Here is a 21244-nt window from a genome sequence, read left to right as displayed (position 1 = left end):
AACAGGGAATTGATGACAAGGACTACAAGGTAGCAGGGAAACATCCCTGTGGGCTTTTGGAGTTGCAAATGGGCACGTGCAAAAGAACGATACATGGTTTTGGAAGATACCTTAGCAAAAAATTTGGCCATAATGGCCACGAAACATTTAATCCATGATCCAACAGTTACTCTGTACACAGATTATCCTGCCTTAACTTTGGCCAATGGCAACTATTTCAAGAAAGACCAGAGAATTGCGTAAGAGCACATCCAACAAATATGGGGATGATAGAAAGGGTTGCTTTGCCAAATCAGTTGCCCCAAATCATAAATCTTAAGCACTATCAAGTTTTACTCACATTTTCAAGGGTAAAATTATGAGGTACCAGCAAAGCAACTGAGACCACCAACACTAACTGCAAGAACCTGCTTCCCACATGAGGACATGTTCTGGCACAGACGAAACATATATGGTCTCAAGTGATGTGTGAGCTCACCACACAAAGTGGAGCTGTTTGGGGTGATTTCCCATGGCTATGCTTACATAGCTCTTGGGACCAGTTCTATGGAATGAAGCCGTATTAATCCACAGATTCTAGGTTTGGTTCTCTAAATAGTTTTATACACGTCAGATACACCCTCCTGAAAGCATGTCATGGAGGGACCCTCCGAACAGTCACCACCATTTGGGTGTTTACCAACCGGTTCTTCACTAGATGTTTACTAGGAAAATTGACCAGGATACATTCCTTCTTTCCTTCCTTCTTTCCTTCCTCGCTCCCTCCCTTCCTCCCTCCCTCTCTTTCCTTCCTCTTTCCCTCTCTCTCTTTCCTTCTTTTCCTTCCTTCCTTCCTTCCATCCATGCATCCATTCATTCTTCCTTCCTTCTTCCTTCCTTCCTCCCTCCCCTCCTCTCTCTCCTGCTTGCTTGGTTTCTTTCTTTTTTCTTTCTTTCTTTCTTTCTTTCTTTCTTTCTTTCTTTCTTTCTTTCTTTCTTTCTTTCTTTCTTTCTTTCTTTCTTTCTTTCTTTCTCTTTCTTCTTTCTTTCTTCTTTCTTTCCAGGCCACCTCCACTGAAGGGAAATGAGTAGCTGTAAGGAATGCTGTTTCCCTTCTTTTCCCCACATTGCGTAGGTGTAACTTCTAAATCAGCAAGAGTCCAATTTCATTTCCCTGGGCAAAGGTATGTAAGGAAGGAAAAGTTCCTCCTTTACCTTTCAAGGTCTTCCAGCTAAACTAAAAATTAAGTTTATCTGAGACATTGCATGCCTACGAAGAACTGATATTGAAATGGAGACCTTTAAAGAAATATAAAGTATTAAGGTAGTTTTTATGTATTTTAGACAAGGACACAGTACATTTCTGAGGGATGTTTGGGAGTTTTAATTTGAAGGGAGTTCTAAGCAGAATTTAGAATCTCTGCTTTAAAGTCCCTGGTGAGAAGGAAGTTTTTTTACTTCTTAGTACATGAGATGCCTTTTACATACGGGAGATTGGTTTCCTGCATTCAGGAAGACAGAAGAGGGTTCGAGTGTCCTTGCACCAGTTGCTCTTCAAGTAGCTTCAATTCAAAATAATCAATATGCCACTGTGTTACATTTTGGCCCATCTGACCTTGGCGCCTATGGGTACCATGGTTTCTCTCAGCATTGCTCAATACTCAGTGCCCATTTCAGAGAGAACACTAAACATATTATTCTTAGAAATTCCAAGGGGCAACCGGTTGGCTTAGTTGTTGAACCCTCTGACTCTTGATTTCAGCTCAGTTCGTGATCTCAGGGTCGTGGGAACAAGCCCCAGTTTCGGCTTCATGCTCATTGCAGTGTCAGCTTGGGATTTTTCTCCCTCTGCCCCCACCCTTCCTCTACTTAAATAAGGAAATAAAATCTTTAAAAAATGGAAGTTAAAAAATAAATACCATGATCTTACCTGAAACTAATGTAACACTATATGTTAAGTACACCGGAATTTTTTAAAAATTATTTTAAGGGGTGCCTGAGTGGCTCAATTGGTTAAGAGTCAGTCTCTGTCTCAGGTCAGGATCCCAGGGTCCTGGGATAAGCCCCAAGTCCAGCTCCCTGCTGGGTGGGGAGTCTGCTTCTCTCTCTCCTTCTCCCCTCCCCCACGCTCTCTCTCATGTTCTCTCTCAAATAAGTAAATAAAATATTTTTTAAAAAGCAATGAAATGGCCCTCTCTGGAATCAACCCACTTATAGGCATACTTTCTTTCTGCTGACCCAAGTGCCCCCATTTCTCTTTGTTACCTGTCTGACCTATATCCTTCCCTCAGTGATGGAGCCTGCTCAGATGTTCTGCTTAAGCTGTAGATGGGGCCAAAGAGAAGTACACATGGGCCAGAATGGGCTGCCTTCAGAATCAGTCAAGGTAAATACAGGCAGTCAGAAAGGAGCCTAAACTACCGTTAGGAATGAGCACTGGCACATTTAGTGGTATGGATTTTAGGTGAGGTATTGATATCCACTTCCTTGTACAAATATGCTTAGATAGAAGCATGAGACCCTCGGATCAGACAAAATACCAAAACTGTGTCAAGTATGAAGATACTAAGTTACCAAAGTTATTCTGAGTTGTATAATTGCTTTGTCCCGTAGTCTCCCATTTCCACCTGCAGAACCTAGAAAATGTTCAACAGTCTGCAATTGCCATCAAATTCAGTCTGAGGGCACAATCATTTAAACTGTTAACCCAAACTTTCCATTTTTTTCATAACCTGTGTTGCATACCAGGGATTTCGAATGCCCATTCCCGTTTTCAGTGAGGCTGCAGTGCGGGCAGAGAGTAATGTGGTGCATCCAGGTACTCTTCCATTTCTTGGTCTACTTCTGTACTTAGGGTGTCAACTTTTGTCTGCCAGTGGACCTCAGGCCACACACGGGAAACCCAACAAATATTAAAAGTGCAGAGTCTCTGGGTTGATCTTGGGAAAAGTCAGGCAACGTTGAGGATTCTCCAGCTCAGCATGGCTCTTGATCTGCAAGGACCGAGGTAGCTGTCCCATCCTTTCCTTAGAAGGAGTAACTCTGGATTCCTGATGCATGCACCTGCGTATTTTTTATTTTTTAGTATTATTATTTTAAATTTCAGCTAGGCTCCATCACCAACATGGGCTCCAACTCATGACTCTGAGATCAAGAGTTGCACATTTTCCCTCACGGAGCCAGCCATGTGTCCCTCCAGGCACCTTTGATGGTCCGGCACACACCATGAATTTCAGGTTGGCAAAAATAGTTCAAACTCTGGGAAATGCCTCCAATCTGCTCCACTCCCTTTGGACCTATTTCCTGAGTTCCTGCTGTCTGCGAGTCCTCTTTCCCACCTACCCATAGAAGACCCTCTAGGAACCCAACCCAGATCCCCTGGGATCCCTTGTATCCTTTCTGTGTAATCTTCTCCTGCTCTCAGTGTGTTTGGGCTCCTAAAGACACCTCTGACTAGGACTGCCCTGGGGCTGTTGGAGCTCCTCTGTACCTAGTCCCAGAGAATGGGGAGTATACATAGTATGGGACCACCAGCCCCATTTATCTTGCCTCCCCAAAGGTACTCAGCCCATCACTAACAGGTGTGGGAAGGTGAAATCCCCTTTCCTGGCCTGGGGGAGATTAACCTGTAGGTGGGGCCAAGGAGAGGAGTAGGACTGCCCTGTACACACAAGCTACCTCCAGGTTACCTCCAGGTTCTCCTGCACCTGGCAGGACAAAGCTCCCCCACGGCTGTTGCTGGAGATCACACCATACACAGCAATGAACTCAAACTGGCCACAGAGCTAAGTGTAAGAGCCAAAACAACCATTCAAGGGGCACACATAGGAGAAAATGGTCAGGAGTTTGCATTGGGCAAAGAGTTCTAAGTCACTACAGCAAGAGCACAGTATGGAAGAGAAAAGCTTGAGATGAACTTCTTTGCATCAGAAGATACCACTGAGAAAAGGAACAGAGAAGCCACTGATTAGGAGAAAATATTTGCAGATTAAATACCCAATGAGGACTCACATTCACAAGAGGCAAGAGTACTTTGAACTCACTCAATGGGCAGAAGCTACACACTTTTTAATGCCAGTAGAACACTTGAATACACACATTACCAAAGAAGACCAATAAATGGCTCATAAGCACACAAAAAAGTAATCAACCTTATTAGTCCTCACGAAATGCCAGTAAAACCAGGTACCACTTTACACCAACTAGTGCGATTATGTTCAAAAGACAGTGCCAAGTGTTGCTGAGAATGTGGAGAAACTGGACCCTCCTATATTGCTGTGGGAACGAACGTAAAATAAAAGAACCGCTTTGGAAGCCACCTTGAGAGTTCTTAAGAGTGAAACACAAGCTTTCCATAGGTCCCAGCAATTCCACAACTAGAAATCTATCTGAGAGAAATAAAAACAGTTGTTCACGCAAGCCTCATTCAGAAAGATTCGGGGCAGCATTATTCACAATAGGAGAAAAACTGACAGCAACACGAAGTGCCATCGACTGGTGAATGGACAAACAAAATGTGGCCTATCTGTACCATGGAATCTATTCAGCAACAAAAGGCAGAGAAATCTGGTCCAAGCAACAGCGTGGAAGAACCCTACAAGCATGCTCAGAGAAAGAAGCCAGTCACCAAGAACTACGTGTTGTCTCCTTCGATTTCTGTAAACTGTCCAGAAAGGAGCACTGTATGGAGACAGAAAGCAGATCAAGGTTGCTTGGGGCTGGAGGACGGAGTGGAGATTGTCTGCAGAGGGGCTGGAGGGGGTGTGGGAAGGGGAAGGAGACTCTAAAACAAACTAGGGTACTAGCTGAACAACTGTGTTATCCTAGGGGACTTCCACAATGGGTGAACATGATTGCATGTAAATTTCACCAAAAGAAAAAGAAAAAGAAAAAAGGTAACAGTCCCACATCAATGGGTCCTTGTGTCCCCAGGCAAACACTCCCTGGTGAGGTGCCATATCCTGGAGTCCCAGCAGGGGGTGACTTAGAGCCTGGTTTCTGACCTCACATTGGAGTCAGGGATTCAGGGCCTATGCCTTCAGCCTCTGGCCCTGGCAGTTCCCCTGGAATCCACAAGGGGGCAGGCGACCTAAGGGAGGAGACCTCCAGGTGGCACAAGGAGACCAGGGGGCAGAAGGCAAAGACAGGGGATACCCAGCTGGCTGGAGATTCGGGGAGAAAGTGAGAGCTGCAGGACACAGGAAAGCAGCTGGCAAGATCTGGATGATTTTTTTTTTTAAATTTCTATCTTTATTTATTTGACAAACAAAGAGACACAACAATCAGGGGGAGCAGCAGGCAGAGGAGAGAAAGAAGCAGGCTCCCTGTGGACCAGGAAGCGCGATGGGGGGTTCCATTCCAGGACCTTAGGATCATGACCTGAGCTGAAGGCAGACGCTTAACCAACTGAGTCACCCAGGTCCCCTGGGTGGATCTTAAGTACACTTGGTCCCCTGGGTGGGCTCTTCCCACCGACCTTTAGGTCAACAGCTAAAGGTTCCCTTTGATGCTCCCTCCTGCACTGGCACTGAGGCTCCCCTCCCCCCATCAGCGTAGGAAAAAGAGCTTGTGGCACCATTAACCTTCTCCTATGTCTAAGTCAGGGAGTTGGGACCAGGCTGGGGACCTGCCTTTTTCTGGACATCTATATAGGGCCAGCTCCTAGGTGCTGAGCCATCCCTGCAGGGGTCTAGAAGGGTCACCCTGGTCTTTCAAATTGGTGCTGGGCTTGCAAAGAATGGTTCCTGCTCATCTGTATTTCCCTGGCCTAGGCTGAGCATCCTCGTCCAAGATCAGGGCCTGCCATGACCTGACATAAGGAACCTCCGGTCTGTCACTGCTTCTCTTTGGCAAAGTCCACAGGTGGCCCGCGGTAGTGGTGGGTTGGGGGGATAGGGCATAGAATTCTACACTCTGTCAAAACATCGTCCACAGTGAGGATTTTAAAAAATGTTAAGAGGACAAAGATCACATTATATACTCGGTGGTACAGGAACAGCTCTGCATGGTGACGGAGAGTAGCTACACATCTAATGAGCATAATATAATCTGTAGAGCTGTCCAATCACTGTGTTGTCATGTGAAACTGACGTCACATGGTGTATCAACTGTAAATCAATTAAAAAAACCCTGCAGGTGAGGGAAAAACATTTGAAAAGGAACCAATAAAACTGTCATTGACTGGGGAATAACGTGGGTTTCAACTGAACAGAACAACGTGCATCCACTTAGAGGTGGAATATTTTTTTAGATAAATATAGTATAGTAGTGTTGATGTATTTTCTCTTCCTCGTGATTTTCTCAATGACATTTTCTTTTTTTTTCTTTTTTTTTTTTAAAGATTTTTTTTTATTTATTTGACAGAGATAGAGACAGCCAGCGAGAGAGGGAACACAAGCAGGGGGAGTGGGAGAGGAAGAAGCAGGCTCATACCAGAAGAGCCTGATGTGGGGCTCGATCCCAGATCGCCGGGATCACGCCCTGAGCCGAAGGCAGAAGCTTAACCGCTGTGCCACCCAGGCGCCCCTCAATGACATTTTCTTTACTCTAACTCGCTGTGGTATAAGAATAAAGTATATAATACAAACAGCACACAAAATATGTGTGAATCAACTGTTTTGTGATCAGTAAGGCTTCAGTGGTAGTTATGTTTTGGGGGAGTCGAAAGTGACACACAGATTTTCAAGTGTGGGAATCTGTACCCCTAACCCCCAGTTTGTTCAAGAGTCAAATTGTATCTGTATTGGCAGACACCATGCCCCTATTTAGAGAAAAATCCAAACACACACACACACACACACACACACACACACCAGCTACTAGAGTGCATAACTTAATTCCGCAGAGTTGCAGAGCACAAGACAGACAAAATCAGGTGCTTCTATACCCTAGCAATGAACAATCCAAAAAGGGAATTAAGAAAACAATTTCATTTCCAACAGCACCCACCAGAATAGCATCTAGGAATAGTCAAGTCAAGGAGGCACAAAAGCTGTACACTGAAAACTACATAGCATTGCTGCAAGAGATTCCAGAAGACCTAAACAAGTGGAAAGACATCCTGTACTCACCGATTGGAAGGGTTAAGGTGGTTAAGATGGCAACACCACCAACTGCAGACTCCGCAGGATTCCTTTCCAACTTTTTTCTTCTGCCTTCTCTAGTCGCCGTCAGCCCCTTGCAGTATGTTTCCTTCAGTCAGGGTGGTTTTCATCTCTTAACGTGAGATTAGATCTTTTTTTTTTACATTTTCCATGAATCTGATGACTCTTTTGAACTGATGGGATGCAGTTAAAACAAACGCTTTCTGGTCCTTCTCTGGTGAGTCTCACCTTGGTGTCGGCTCTGGGTCATTTTCAGAGGAGTGATCTGTCTCCTCCAGGAGGCTCATTTCCCCTGCTTCTCTGCATACCTCAGACTGTCGGATGGAATGCCAGACACTGTGAATTTACCTTGTTGGTTGCTGGCTATTTTTGTGTTTTCTATAATATCGAGCTTTGTTCAGAGATGCATTTAAATTACTTGGGAACAGTGTGGTCATTTCTGGTGTTGCTTTAACGATTAGTTCAGTGGTCCAGAGCAGTGCTCCGTGGAGGGCTAACGATGAGCTCCCAGTACTGTGGCAAGTCCTCCCTGAGTCCTCCACCCTGTGCCTCGGGAATTAGGAGGGTTCGCCTTTTGCTCAGTCTGTCTGTGGGGCACAGGCTTTGCTCCCAGCACTGTGTGAGCACCAGGTCCTGTTCAAAGGATGGCCGCCTGACTTGCTGGCCTTGCCTCCATGGAGGCCCTGAGCAGGACCTCACTGCACACCACCCTAGGGCCCCAACACAGCTCTGGCTAGGTGACTTTGCACAGCCCTGTCCTCCCCGTCTCTCCTCTGTCCAGGGGTCTCTCAGACCAGTGTCCTCAACTCTACGAGGTCCGCAGGGCTCCTCTTCAGCAGCCCTTCCCTCCGGTGCCTTGCTTGGAAACTCTCTGGAGGCAGTACCTTGGAGCACTTGTAGGGCTCCGCTCCCCTGGGTGTTTCCACGTGTCTGGGATGGCTGTCCTCTTTACCTGATGCCCAGGATCTTGGAAATCTGCATTTCGGGCATCTTGTGTGATGCTGTTGCAGTGTTGTTTTGTTGCTTCAGGTAGAAGAGTAACCCAGTTCCTGTGAGTCCCTATTGGTGTGGCTCTGCTAAGAGAAAAAGTTGGAACAGGTCAGTGTAGATTCTGAACAGAGGCTTTTACTGAGTAGAGAAAAAGCCCCAGCTCTGGCGAAAGCATGAAGCCAGAAACCTCTTCCAGCTCGGAATTGCACAACAATGCAGGTACAGCTCTAAGGACAGTCTTTGCTTGAGCCCGAGAGCATGCAGAAGCCCCATGGCCCCTTGCCCAAGAGCTAGCCTGCTGCTTGGGAAACGTCTCTGGTGCCACCCCAATGGGTCCTTTGCAAGTGGACAGACTTGCCTCTTCCAAAGCCCCTCAAGGGGCGCCTAGCTGGCTCCATTGGCAGAGCACAGAACTCTGGAGCTGGTTTCGGGAGCCCAATCCCTACTTTGGGTGTAGAGATCACTTCCCCAAGTAAACTTACAATAAACGAAGTAGGTCAAGCTGGACCATCTCTAGTCTCCGAAGGGTCCTCGGGAGGAAGGCTTATCTTGGTAGGCTACAACGTGGCCTCATTAAGGTCAGGGAGTCTGGGCATTGGATGAGGCTTTGTAGGGTGACTGGCCAGGTATGTGGGAAGGGCAGAAAGGAGAAGGAACACTGACCAGTGTTCCATGGGAAGTGAAAGAAAGCACTTCTGCAGGATGACAGGTCTGCAAGCCAGCTACTGTATAAGCAGAGATAGTAAAGAGCACTGGTGGGCACCTGGCACCTCGCTGCAGGAGGAACAACAGCATGAAAAACCCAACACCCAAAATGTCAGGCAAGTGAGAGCTGTGGACAGTCACTGACCACCATGCACTCTTGATGAGCAACAGCAAAAGAGAATATTACCCAACACTGAGGTCTGAAGTCTCCAGAATCCGCTGCTTGGTCTGACCAGAAGACCAAACAGAACAAGACAGCAAACAAACAAACAAAAAACTTCTGTTACAGAGCTAGCACCAGGGGAGAGTGCGGATGGAGTCGCCCACTGTCACAAATTATGTAGCCGAGCTTCTGCCATTTGGGGAAGTTACAGGAGTCAGCACACCTGCAGTACAATGGGTGAGCCTCAGCCTGGGAAAACTAAATGCTTGATCATGGTATTTCTTCTGCCAGGTAAGTATGACTCCCGCTGCCACCAACCCACTCCAGCCACACCCGCCTTTCACCTTGCACACAAGCTCACTCGCCTAGCCACACCCCAAAACCCTCGGCACCCACTCCTGTCCCAAGCATCCTCACCCTCCACCCAGTTCTTCCTAATACCTTGGAAACAACAGCGCTGCTACTTCTGCTACTTCCACAGCCCTGGCAATACAACCGCACAGAACCGCACCTAAACGTTGCCTGATTTACATCGGACACGCCCCGTCCGTGACGTCACGGCTCTCCTCTCAGTCAATGCCTTCACAGTCTCCTCCGCCTCCTTCCCTCCACCCTGATTTGGTTACCACTCCTCCACCCTCTCCCTGCAGCTCTGGCTCCGGACCCCTCCACACTCCCATTCAGACACACACACACACACACACACACACACACACACACACACCCCTCCCCCCAGCGCCCAGCACAGGGAAGGCTGAGCCAGCCTGGGAGGAACAGAGGGAGGACTTGCCACCAGCCCTCCAAGAGCCGATACGTCTCTCCCCGCCCTCTCTCCCTCTCCTCAGAACCTGGTTTGGAGGAAACCGAGAGCGATGGCTGCACCTCAGGAGCTCAGCCTCCAAGCCAGCCGCCCCCCTCCAGGTCTGGACACCCCGGGGGGTTGGGGGGCCCGGGGAACAAAGGTCCGCCTCCTCTGGGCACTGGGGCTGACACCTGCCGGCAACATCCCACAGGCTGAAAACATCCCCGGGCCTGCTGCTTCACCTGGAGGGCTCCTAGGGCAGGGTCTCGGCGCCCCCTCCTGGCCGCCCGGGGTAGGCGCCCAAGGATTCCGCAGTCCAGGGCAGGGCCAGAGGAAACCATTCCTTCTGCTCACTTCCTCAGGGCTGAGTTCACAGCAGGGGCTTGGTGGGGTCCCAGGCGCCCCACTCTGCCACTGCCTTCCGTCCCTCCACCGCTGGGCGCTTCCCCTTCGATGAGATTTCTGCAGTCAAAGTCGGCCTTTCGAGGGAAAAAAGCCAGGTCTGGAACACAAAGCAAAACAAGTACTCTCTGAACACACTAGTATTGGGCAATTATAGGGTCATGGATGGAGTGCGCTAGGGGTCTGATCTGCCTTTGCCTTGATTGCGCCTTGAGGTAGTGGTTTACTTTGACCGGACTGTTGAAATTAGAAAAGATTGGGGGGCGGGGAGGGGGCGTCCAACTGTACTTGTCACCTGACTTCATGGTGTGGTGGTGGGCAGGATAATGCCCCCTCCCTAGGAGGTGCCCATGCTAATGCCAGGAACCTGGGCACCCTGGAATGACAAGGGAGCCTTAACACTGGAAGAGGCAGAGAAGGAGGTCAGAAGGATGCTGTGTGAGGAGGGCCCTGCCTGCTGGGGCTGGGGCTGGGGCTGGGGCTGAGGATGGAGGAGGGGCCTCTAACAGATGCAACAGGCAAAGAGACACACTGTCTTGTGAACCTAAAGAATAGACACCGCGTCGATTCGTGGGGAATAAAAGGGAAAGGCGATCTGGGACAAACCAGCTGTGGCAAAACCATATTTGAGTTCGGAGAACAAAGGGGAGGTAAGCTCTTCTTTTTGGAGCAAAGGGGTCAGTTGGGAAGGCTGTTCTAAAAGTCCATCGGGGTAAACCGTAAGTTGCAAGTGTGCTGTGTGCTGGTGTCTCCTTGGGGGACGAGGCTAGCGTTTCTTCCTCTGGCGGGGTTAGTGGGGGCGTATCCATGTGCAATGTCAAGTCCCTGTCAGGTCAGATCAGTCTCTTCCCCTTGGGGCTGCAATGCCCCAGGAGGTAAGGAGGGCAGAGGAGCTCCCTTGCTAAAACCTCCCGACTGCATGTTAGTGAGGCTTCCCCTGACCAATTTCCACCCTCTCCTAGAGCCTCCAGAAGGGAAGGTGGCCCTGTGGGCATCTGGATTTTAGTCCAGTGAGATCCTTGTTGGGACTTTGCACCCTCAGAACTGGAAGATAAAAAATGTGTTCTCTTTAGGGCGCTACGTTTCTGGCGACTTGGTATCACAGGAATAGAAAACCAATGTAAGGGTCTACCTCCTTCAGCTCAGCGGTAAATAGATCTGGGGGAGGCAATAAATTCTCTACAAATTCTGCAGGTTGTCTGTCTTAGGTCTACAGGTCAAGGGCTAGTTTAATTAGTGTTTACGTGTTACGCTTAGGTACCTGCTGATGCGAGGTGGGCCAGGAGCGAACGGTCAGCAAAGAACTCTTGAGGCATCTCCGGGGCAAAAGGGTGTTTGTACTGAAGCTCCGGGATGGGACCCCTGGGCAAGAAGAGCTGCCCTGGGATTTTGAGGAGCGAATGATCATATCCTGTACATTGGGGGCGGAGGGTAGAGATAAGGAAGTTTCCAAAGGGATTTCTAGGTGTTCAAGGAGACTTCCAGGGTCCTGGAGGTCTGGCTTCTGTCCAGCAGAGGTTACTTTTTACCTCCAGCAAAGCATTACCAGTAGTGCACTTGTGAGTTCCTGGAGGACTGTCCTGCTCTGTCTGGGCTTTGTACTCATGGGCTGCAGGTGCCAAGGACATTTACTTTTCTCTACATTTCATTGGCCTTTGTTCTCCCCATCACCTGCCGTCTTTTTTCTTTCCATTCTTTTCTGTGGGACTCACAGTCTCTTCCCTGCGGGGGCTCAGCAAGCTTCTTACGTGAATGATGCAAAGTTGAAGCCATTGGTGTTCACCCAGAAGGATTTTTAATTTTTAAGAGTGGGCTTTGTTCACAGGGAGGGGTAGGATAGACCTTACAGAAAGGTGAATATTGGATGATTCTCCCCTCAAAGGTCCGTTTTTGTTGCAACGAGGTCTCTTAAGGCACAGACCCACTGTTCCACCTTTCACAAAGGGTGAAATGCAACAGTTTTAGGGCTTTTCCCCAAAAGAGAGCTGTGACTGGATCCTGAGCAGAGTGAGGTTTATATGATGTCGTATGCTATTGCTTTCCTAAATGTTATGTACCTCAAATGAATTTTGTAGAAGCACTATCTGTGTTGTCCATTGATTGCTGACGATCCCATCAGGGCGCACCAGCCCTGGTGGCACAGGGATGGAGGAGGAATTGCTGGGGTGCTGGCATAAGCACAGGGCAACATGGTCTCCCACTTGGTTTCCTTGTCTTCCTTTTTCTTTTTTTTTTTTTTTAAGATTTTATTTATTGGGGTGCCTGGGTGGTGCAGTCGTTAAGCATCTGCCTTTGGCTCAGGCCGTGATCCCAGTGTTCTGGGATCGAGCCCCGCATCAGGCTCCTCCTCTGGGAGCCTGCTTCTTCTTCTCCCAGTCCCCCTGCCTGTGTTCCCTCTCTTGCTGTCTGTCTCTCTCTGTCAAATAAATAAATAAAATCTTTTTTTTTAAGACCTTTTTTTTTTTAAGATTTTATTTGTTTATTTGATAGACAGAGAGAGAGCACAAGGAGCCGGAGCAGGAGGTAGAGGGAGAAGGAGGCTCCCTGTTGAGAAAGCAGCCCAATGTGGGGCTGGATCCCAGGACCCTGGGATCGGGACCACGGGCTGAAGGCAGACACTTAACCCACTGAGCCACCCAGGTGCCTGCTTTCTTTGCCTTAATAGTTTACTGACATTCATCCATTCTGCTGATCGGGCCAGTGAGTTCCTCTATATGGACAGCCAAAGGCCTTCGTGGAAACACTTGAACAACAGAGCATTAGGGCAGATGCGGGGTCACTCCATCCACTAGAAAAGTAGGAGGCATTGCTCCCTCAAATGGGTCTTTTCTTGGGTCTTCTTGTTACTGGTGGTCGTGGTGATGGTTTTGAGGAGAGTGTTTGAGGGTTTTGTTTGTTGTTATTGGCCGTGGTTTTAACACTTTCTAGGAAATAATTGATAGCTTAATAGTAATTCTTGGAAGGCAAAAGGACATAAGTAAGGCCACTTCCCGGGGAATATTTGCAGATCTCTATGCCAACATTTATGGAAGGACTTACACACTTTTCTTTTTCTTTCCTTTTTTCTTTCTTTCTTTCTTTCTTTCTTTCTTCCTTCCTTCCTTCCTTCCTTCCTTCCTTCCTTCCTTCCTTCCTTCCTTCCTTCCTTCCTTCCTTCCTTCCTTCCTTCCTTCTTCCTTCCTTCCTTCTTTCTTTCTTTCTTTCTCTTTCTTTCTTTCTTTCTTTCTTTCTTTCTTTCTTTCTTTCTTTCTTTCTTTCTTTCTTTTTTCTTTCTCTCTTTCTTTCTTTCTTCTTTCTTTCTTTCTTTCTTTCTTCTTTCTTTCTTTCTTTCTTTCTTTCTTTCTTTCTTTCTTTCTTCCTTCCTTCCTTCCTTCTTCCTTCCTTTCTTTGTCTTTCTTTCTTTCTTTCTTTCTTTCTTTCTTTCTTTCTTTCTTTCTTTCTTTCTTTCTTTCTTCTTTCTTTCTTTTTCTAAGATTTTATTTATTTATTCGACAGAGGGAGAGACAGGGAGAGAGGCAACACAAGCAGGGGGAGTGGAAGAGGGAGAAGCAGGCTTCCCACTGAGCAGGGAGCCTGATGCAGGCTTGATCCCAGGACCCCGGGATCATGACCTGAGCCAAAGGCATAGGCTTAATGACTGAGCCACCCAGGAGCCCCCTACACTTTCAATGAAAGGTTATCGATCAAAGTAATACAACTGGGGACGCCTGGGTGGCTCAGTTGGTTAAGTGTCTGTCTTAGGCTCAGGTCATGGTCCCAGGGTCCTGGGATCAGGCTCCCCCGCAGAGCTGGAGCCTGCTTCTCCTTCCCCCTCTGCCTGCCTCTCTCCTTCTTGTGTTCTCTCAGTGTCAGATAAATAAATAAAATCTTCAAAAAGAAACCTGTGTTTACACTTTTGGGTGACTGTTAGAGTACAACAGTTTTACAGCGTGGTCTGCAGCCCACCTGCATCAGAATCACAAGGGTATTAACGTAAGAAATGCAGATTTTGGGCACCCACACCAAGGAAGTCTCTTGGGATTGGGACCCAGGAAGTGCCTTCTGTGATCTCCACTGCTGATTCTAAGGCTCTCCAAATCTAAGAAATCTAAGAACCACTCTCTTATATTTTGAGATTGGGGATTTTTACAAAATGAGAGAGAAGGCAAAAGTTCTCCTTTTAAAGTTAGACTTGAAGCGTTAGACTATGACCTTCTGAGGGACAGGGTGTCTTTCCTACTCTTACACATTCAGCCTAGAGACTGGTGCCAAAATCAGAAGCAGAGCAGGTGAGGAAGAACGTTTTATCTCTTTATACACATTTTACTTTCATAGCCACCAAAGAGACTGTGTTTCATTTTCTCTAACAGACCCTGTCCACCAGTTATGCTGCCCTTGACATATTGCCATAGCAACATAGATAAATATCTATCGTACATTTATACACACATACACACCTTCTCAAAACACTGTCAGGACACAGACTAGGCTTTCCCATAACTGGGGGCCTCTCAGGTGCCACTTCAAAATGATCGCTGGCTTGTCTTACACAGGACTTTCACTGGCCTTGGCCTGGCCATGAGCCCCAGTTCCCCAGAGAGGAGCTAGGGTGATGCGAGGGGACAGCATATTTAGACTGAGGTGGCCACACTTCAGAGAGCATAAAAGAATGGAAATAGGAGGTGCTAGGCTAAGCAGGAGATGGCATGTGGGAAGCCACCACTTTCACCACGTGGATCCAAAGCACTCCGGAGCCCCGGTGTAGACTGACGCCCAGGCTGACGGTGGCCCAGCTGAGCTGGCCCCGGCGAAGCATGGATCTGGGGGTGGTGCGGGCTGAGCCCCACTGGCGCTCAGGCCACTGCTGTCACTCGTGGGCTTCAGAGTGGGCCCAGGAGCTCCGTGTGGAGACCAGGTGTCCCATCTGTAGGAAGCAGGGTCCTGTGTCCCCCGAGCTGGCCATCTGAGGACAGGCGCTAGAGCGAGAAATGGCCATTTGCAGTTCCCAGCCCAGTGTGGTGCTTAGAAGCAGTGTCACGAGCTCCTCTACAAATCCTGCGTGTTTTGCTCAGGGCTGGGCTGAGCAGACCCTGGCGGATGCTTTTCCTCAGCCGCAGGAGAGGCTGTCTGCCCTTCGCCCTCCTCCACCAGGCCGGCCTCTGACTCCTCCTGGACACTCCAGCAGGTGTGGAGAAGTGGGGTCCAGGTCTCCTCAACAGATTGGGGTCTGCACAAAAGGGGGGCAGGCCCAGCCTTCCTGCTATTTGAAGGACCTCTGGTGGCTCCTCTTCTTGCGTGGCTCGTGGAAGGCAAGGGTCACAAGACTGCGGTGCAGGGCAGGGCCCTTAAGAACTTCACCTGGAGACAAAAATGCAACAAGGTGAGAGGCTACTGTCAGGCCCTGCTGGTGGCTCCCAGAGCTGCAGTGAGCAGTGGGCGGTGGCAGAGCCAGGAGCTCAAGGAGAGCCTGTCAGGAGGATGTGCCCAGGGGAAGGGGTGCAGTCCTGAGGAGCCACTGGTGCCACCAGGTGAGAAGGAAAGTTCCCCACCACGTCGGGCGGGTGACGGCCCTGCTCAGAGCCACTGCACACAAGGTGCCCGCATCCCACACACCCTCTTCAGGGGCCAGGTCACTCCCCAGTTCACTCAGAGCAAAATGATGGCTTCTGTGACCTCCCAGGAACCGAAGCGCTTAGTATGAAACATGCCCACGTAGAAGCAGCCTGTTGCAGGAAGGAGAGGACATTGTACAGGGAAGTCCCCTGTTAAGTTCATGTCCCCCTTACTTGATGTGGAGAGGGAGGGGCCCAGGCAGCAGCGAGCTCAGAGACTCCCTGCGTCTAGTGCCACCTCTTTCAGATGAGGGGTGGTGGGCTCATCGTCCCTGAGGGGTCAGCCACAGGGTCGGTTAGTGACAAGCCCGGGATTAGAACCCAGGCCTCAGGCCCTTTCCATTGGTCTCTGGGAAGTGCAGAGGAAACTTCCAAACACAGGGAAGCCAGTGGGTGTGTGGGGCTGTTGGGTTACCTTTGCTGGGACAGGAATAAGGCTTTACAGAGGCCATCTTGTAAGTGTTCTTCTAAAGAGGCTCAGGAAAGAAAGGAATCATCAGAGAAGAACAAAAGGGAATTAGCCCCCCCCCCACAAAAAAAAAAAAAAAAAAAAGAAAAGGAGGGTGAAGGCATGGTCCAACCCGTTTTCACGCTGTGGGATCAACAGGCTCTCAGGTTACATGAGGAACATTCCCAGGAATAGGCCCAACTGCTTAGGGCAGAGCTTTAAAACCCAAGTGAAAGGCTTGGTTTCTTTCTTTATTCTTTGGAAGAAATCTCCATGCCCAGCGAGAAGCCCAACACAAGGCTTGAACCCACAACCATGAGATCAAGACCTGAGCCAAGATCAAGCAGATGCTCAACTGCCTGAGCCCCCCAGGTGGCCCGAAAGGTTTAGTTTCTGATTTATAAGCTATTTGCTACACTTCAGCTTACTGCTAGGGAAAGTGTTAGTATTATACATAAACGTACAGAACACCTGCCATACAGATAGAATGTTTCCCTTCAAGTTTCATTTTTATTTATTATCAAATTCTCCTTTAGGTCAAGAAGACCCAGTGGTTTTCTTTGGAGAAAGATGTGTGAAAATTGAATTGCTCTTCTCTGAGTGTGCAGTAGAATCAACCAATTAGATTGCATCTCGGGTTTATTTTTTCCTGAACTAAAAGTGCTACAGGAGACACTAGAGCTGGCCAGAGAGACCCTTTCCTGGAAGGTAATTCAGAGGCGGACTCCCCATGTCTTCTGATCTTGGGAATCTACTCACTTGCTTTCCTCGGACTCCTGCCTTGGCCTAAAGGAGGGAAGAAGTGGGGTGAGGAGAGAAGAGGGTGACGATGTGACAGGGAGATGAGATGGCAGGGGAGGGACTGGGATGGAGAGGGGATGGGGAGCGAAGCAGAAGGACACTTAATGAGGACCCGAGTCCTAGGAGTGGACCAGAAATCTTCTCCTGGAAGGTCAGAGTGGGTCGGCGATATTCGCAGACTCTGAAGACAGGTGGGGTTGGATTTGGGCTGGGGTCTCTGGTGGGTGCAGTGGTCTCCTTACCTCCAAATTAGTCCTTGCCTTCTTCAAAACATCATGTGTCCTGGTCACTGAAACAATAAAACAGCCCAACAGGCAGCAGTGACCAGCTGGGCCCATACTTGCCTGGTGTGTTCTAAAGTGTGTCTTATTGGCCGCTCAGCTCAGGGTCTCCTGCTGCCTCCATGCGCCCCTCCCTCTGCATCCACAATTACTCAGGGCACAGGAGGTTTGGAGACATGACATCAGTGTGCACCCCCCACCTCCAGTCTGTCGGGTCACCATCCATCTGTAGCACAAGTGGGCAGTCTGGAAGTCGCCCCCTTCCCCAATTTCCTCTCCCATCTCCTGGCTTGGGGGCACCCACACTGGCTGAAGATGAACTGCTCCATGCTCTCCTTCTGCTGGTTGGCAGTCTTCAGACGCTCTGCTGTGCTCTGAAGGAGACTCTCCTGTTTGGACAGTTTGGTTCTCAGTTCCAGAAGTTCCCTTCTCATGGACTGTCCCTGGGGAAGGGAAACAGGCTGTCAAAGGTCAGAAGGCCTAAAGCACCCCATGCTCTGTGGCTCTTGAAAGTCACAAGTGGGATTCTACAATGTTCTGCACTATTTCTGGACTGGAGTCCCTCCATGAAAGCCTCTAAAACCCTCCAGCTGAGGCCAGCTTAGAATGAGGCCATTCGGTCGGAACACGGAGAACCTGGGAGCCCCCATGCAGAGGGACACAGGCCTCCACTCCTGTTGCGGAAGAGAACCTGACTCCAGGGCAGCACCAGGACTCCCAGCGGTGGAACAAGAGCTCACATGTAGTGCCCCATCAGTTCTAGCACCCTGGCATCACAGATCAGACTTCTAGCTGGGAATGTTATGCCTGGGGAGACAGTCTGCCATGTTGTAAATCTTGGGACCAACTTCAAGATGGCAAAACAACCTCTCCCTTGGAACTGGCATAGCTTGGGCCCATACGGTGTCAGTAACTTTAATCTGGCCTAGAATTCTGGGGGTGGGGGTGTGGAGGGGGAGGAGGGCAGATTGAGAAAACTTCCTGTCCAGGCTCCCACCAACCAGAGTCCAGGCCTCATATCTGAGAGCACCTGATGGGTGGGGAGGCTGACTCTCCCAGGCCTGGCCCCAAGATGTGGAGAGAAGCTGTGTGTTGGGATGCAGTGGGTGGCTAAAGGAGGCTGGTCATCTCATGGTGACATTCTGTGGGGGTGACATAGGGGGAAAGGACATGTTAACACTTTCACAGGTCCCTAAATTTTTCAGCTCAGCTAAGTTCAGAAAGTGAAAGAACCTGAACATTCCTGGTGGCCAGGGTTCTCATGTGTCTTCCCTCTCCATATTCTGTCCTTCCCTCATTGCTGGGGTGGGAGAAGGGATGTCATCAGAGCTGTACTGCCAGCCGCCAGCATGGATGACAGGTCTTCCTCTGGGAACAGTCCCCTGAGGCCCCTCTGTCCCAACTCAACTCTCTGGCTCCTGACCTTTAGGACTTGTGGGACGGAGGAGGCAGAATGGCATTTGGGGCAGAAGCCGTGAAGGAGGCTGCCACTCACCGTGTTGCCAGACAGGGCAGGGCTCGGGGAGCTTGGCAGGGCTGCTCGCCAGAACATGGTGAGGAGGGAGGCTGACTCCTCCAGCGTGTGCAGCAGGGCCTGGGCACTGCTCCCAAGTTCATGGATGCCTTCGCTGCCCGGCACCTGGGAGAAGGGGGAGATAGCCCTGGACACCACCGAGGCTGAGAGATCACTCTCTCCCACCCCCACCCCCTGCTCCCACAGCACAGGGCTCAGGTTTCCTTGGTGAGTGAGGCACAGGCATGGGCCTGCTTGACCCTGTGAAACCCTTTTTTAACCTGGAAGCCCAAGATCTCCACCTCAGCAGTGACCTCCAACTTGCAAGAATCACTAGATTCTGGCTTCTCTCATACTCTCCGTAAGCTTCTAGTCCTACTCCATGCTCTCAAGTCTACGGTCCCTGATTTTTGCACTGGCACCCCCATGCAAATCTCTAAATCCTACTTTCTGCTTCAACTGGGCTGAACCATTTGTAGCTCCAAGGACTGAGAAGCCTTTCCCTTTACCTGGAACGCTCTCCTCCATCACTCAGAGCCTGCATGTCCCCCTAGTGGTTCCTCTAAGGACTCTGGGACTTTCCTGGCCTGGCACAATGACCCCTTCTGTGTCTGTGCACTCACAACTCAGAGGATGGCTTCTGGTACTAAGCCCAGACCCCTGTTGCCCTTATTTCCTTGGATGTGTGGGCTTCTCTCTGGAGTGGGGGCTTTTGGGGACAGGGCTGTCCCTGCATGTCCATGCATCTCCAGTGGCTCAGCACAGCAGCTGGTAGCTGTTCTCTGAGTGGGGAAATACTCTGAGAAGGCATGCTGCCCACTTGTCTTCCCTGCTTAGTCTGCACAGAGAAATCCCATGGCTGCCAGGCTTCTCAGCCCTTCCAAAACATGGGGTTCATCTGGATGCAAATCTTGACTTTCCAGCCACATGATTAAGTGACTTTACTCTGCCCATTGATGACCATGTGCCGGGGTGACGGGACCAGATAATAAGTGACCAAAGGGTGCTCAGAAGAGCACGACACATAAGCCAATACTCAGCAAATGCTCTACATATGAGGATGACAATGCTCCTCAGGCTTTTCTGTGTTTCTGAGAGCAAATAACAGTTAGAGCAGAGTGGACAGAGAAAACAGGAGATGGAGAAGAAGGGCCTGGCTGGGCGTAAGCAGAAGATGTAGCCTCAGCTGTGGGAGATGGCCAGTGGGAGAAGAAGCTACAATCAGAAGGAGAAAGGGCACAAGGAAAAGGAGCCCCTAAGACCTACAGCGTGATTACCTCTGTGCCCTGAGTTTCCAGGCCAGGGAAGGTGCAGGCTGATCTCACAAGAGCTGCTATCTTTTTGATCAGCAGTTTGCCCTCCCGTATCTGCTGTCTTAGGGCACTATAGTCATCAATGTGGCCAATGACATGGCGGCCATGCTTATTGGCAAAGGAGCCATCAGTAGCTTCGCCCTCCAGCTTGGGAGGGTTCTTCATTACTGGAGAAGCCACCAAATCCAGCTCTGAAAAACAAAACCAGAACAACGTAGAATCCACAGTGATAAGCATACCCTCAGTCCACTTCATTCTAAAATAGACATCAAATAGTGAAAGAGGCCAGGAACAGGAAAGGCACTCTGGGAAAGTACAAGCAAGGTGTGAAGTCCATAGATTGCTGGGTTCTATGTTTTTATAATCTTTCTTACATCATCTCATAATGACAAAATTGCCAGGAGGCAAATTTTATCCTTACTGACAAATGAAATATCCAGGACAAATATTATTTTAATAAAAAAATTTTAATTTCCGGTTAAGAAGACACAGAAAGAAATTAATTAAGCTGGACACAGAGAGCACTTCCAAGGAGGGAGAGATCACTGGGCAATGAAGCACAACAGAGCAATAGGAAAACCACAGGAGGAAGAATAATGGCAAGAAAGGTGGCCACAGAAGGTGCAATGAGTAGGGCTAAAGACCTTGGGACCCAGGGAGAAAAATGTCTACAATCAGATAATGTGTCCATTAGTAACCAAAGGTTACTTGCATTGGTAATTTTTCATCATCAGTCCCTGAATCGTTCAGTTGCCATATTTACCATTTGTCCTATTGAAAGTGGCGGTCTCTGAGCCAGGAGCAGCAGGAGAAAGGCTGGGGAACACGAGCGCTGGAGAATTCAGGCCAACATCTCGGACTGGAGGGGAAGCAATGGAGTCCAGGGCATAAAGACAAGAACAATTTTCAGCAACCCTGGAACACTGCTCACCAAGCCCATGCACAGCTTAGTCTTCACCAGCAGAGATCTAAGGCAGCGTGGTTTGTCTCTTACACAATCATCACTCCCAGACCGTGATTGTAAGCAACAGCAAACACATCCCTTAGCTTGGAACAAACACATGTTCCTTTAACGGAAGCGTGTTCCATGAGAAGCGACTTTTGGTTTGAAAAATTATTAGGTGCATTTTTCTAACCTGCATTTTGAATATAA

The 21244-nt window shown here is 49.2% G+C and overlaps 2 protein-coding genes and 1 non-coding gene across 3 annotated transcripts in view; all 3 read right to left on the bottom strand.

The window, feature by feature from the left end:
* The window catches only part of LOC123803505 (NBPF family member NBPF4-like), a 53615-nt gene extending 38906 nt beyond the window's left edge, over nt 1–14709 (bottom strand). The window contains exons 1-3 of the mRNA XM_087860561.1: nt 14581–14709; nt 8965–10244; nt 7050–8158 (exon numbers count right to left, since the gene is read on the bottom strand). The gene's annotated coding sequence lies outside the window, so the exon portion shown is untranslated. The remainder of the gene's footprint in view (nt 1–7049; nt 8159–8964; nt 10245–14580) is intronic.
* On the bottom strand, nt 9078–9239 carry LOC123803555 (U1 spliceosomal RNA). The gene has a single exon (XR_006782911.1). It is a non-coding gene; the product is annotated as a U1 spliceosomal RNA (small nuclear RNA).
* Nucleotides 14422–21014, bottom strand: LOC148106710 (myomegalin-like; the record flags this gene model as incomplete). The annotated part of the gene is made up of 8 exons (XM_087860572.1): nt 14422–15481; nt 16151–16202; nt 16943–16969; nt 17227–17273; nt 17570–17708; nt 18761–18904; nt 20056–20282; nt 20855–21014. Coding segments are annotated over 8 exons (894 nt in total), but the record flags the coding sequence as incomplete, so codon positions are not given.
* Between the last annotated feature and the right edge of the window lie 230 nt (nt 21015–21244).

The sequence above is a fragment of the Ursus americanus genome, unplaced genomic scaffold (assembly GCF_024610735.1).
Source record: "Ursus americanus isolate L20-20 unplaced genomic scaffold, mUrsAme1.1.p SCAF_96, whole genome shotgun sequence".
Lineage (NCBI taxonomy): Eukaryota > Metazoa > Chordata > Mammalia > Carnivora > Ursidae > Ursus > Ursus americanus.
The sequence above is the reverse complement of the archived record's forward strand: the minus strand, read 5'-3'. Positions and strand labels throughout refer to the sequence as shown.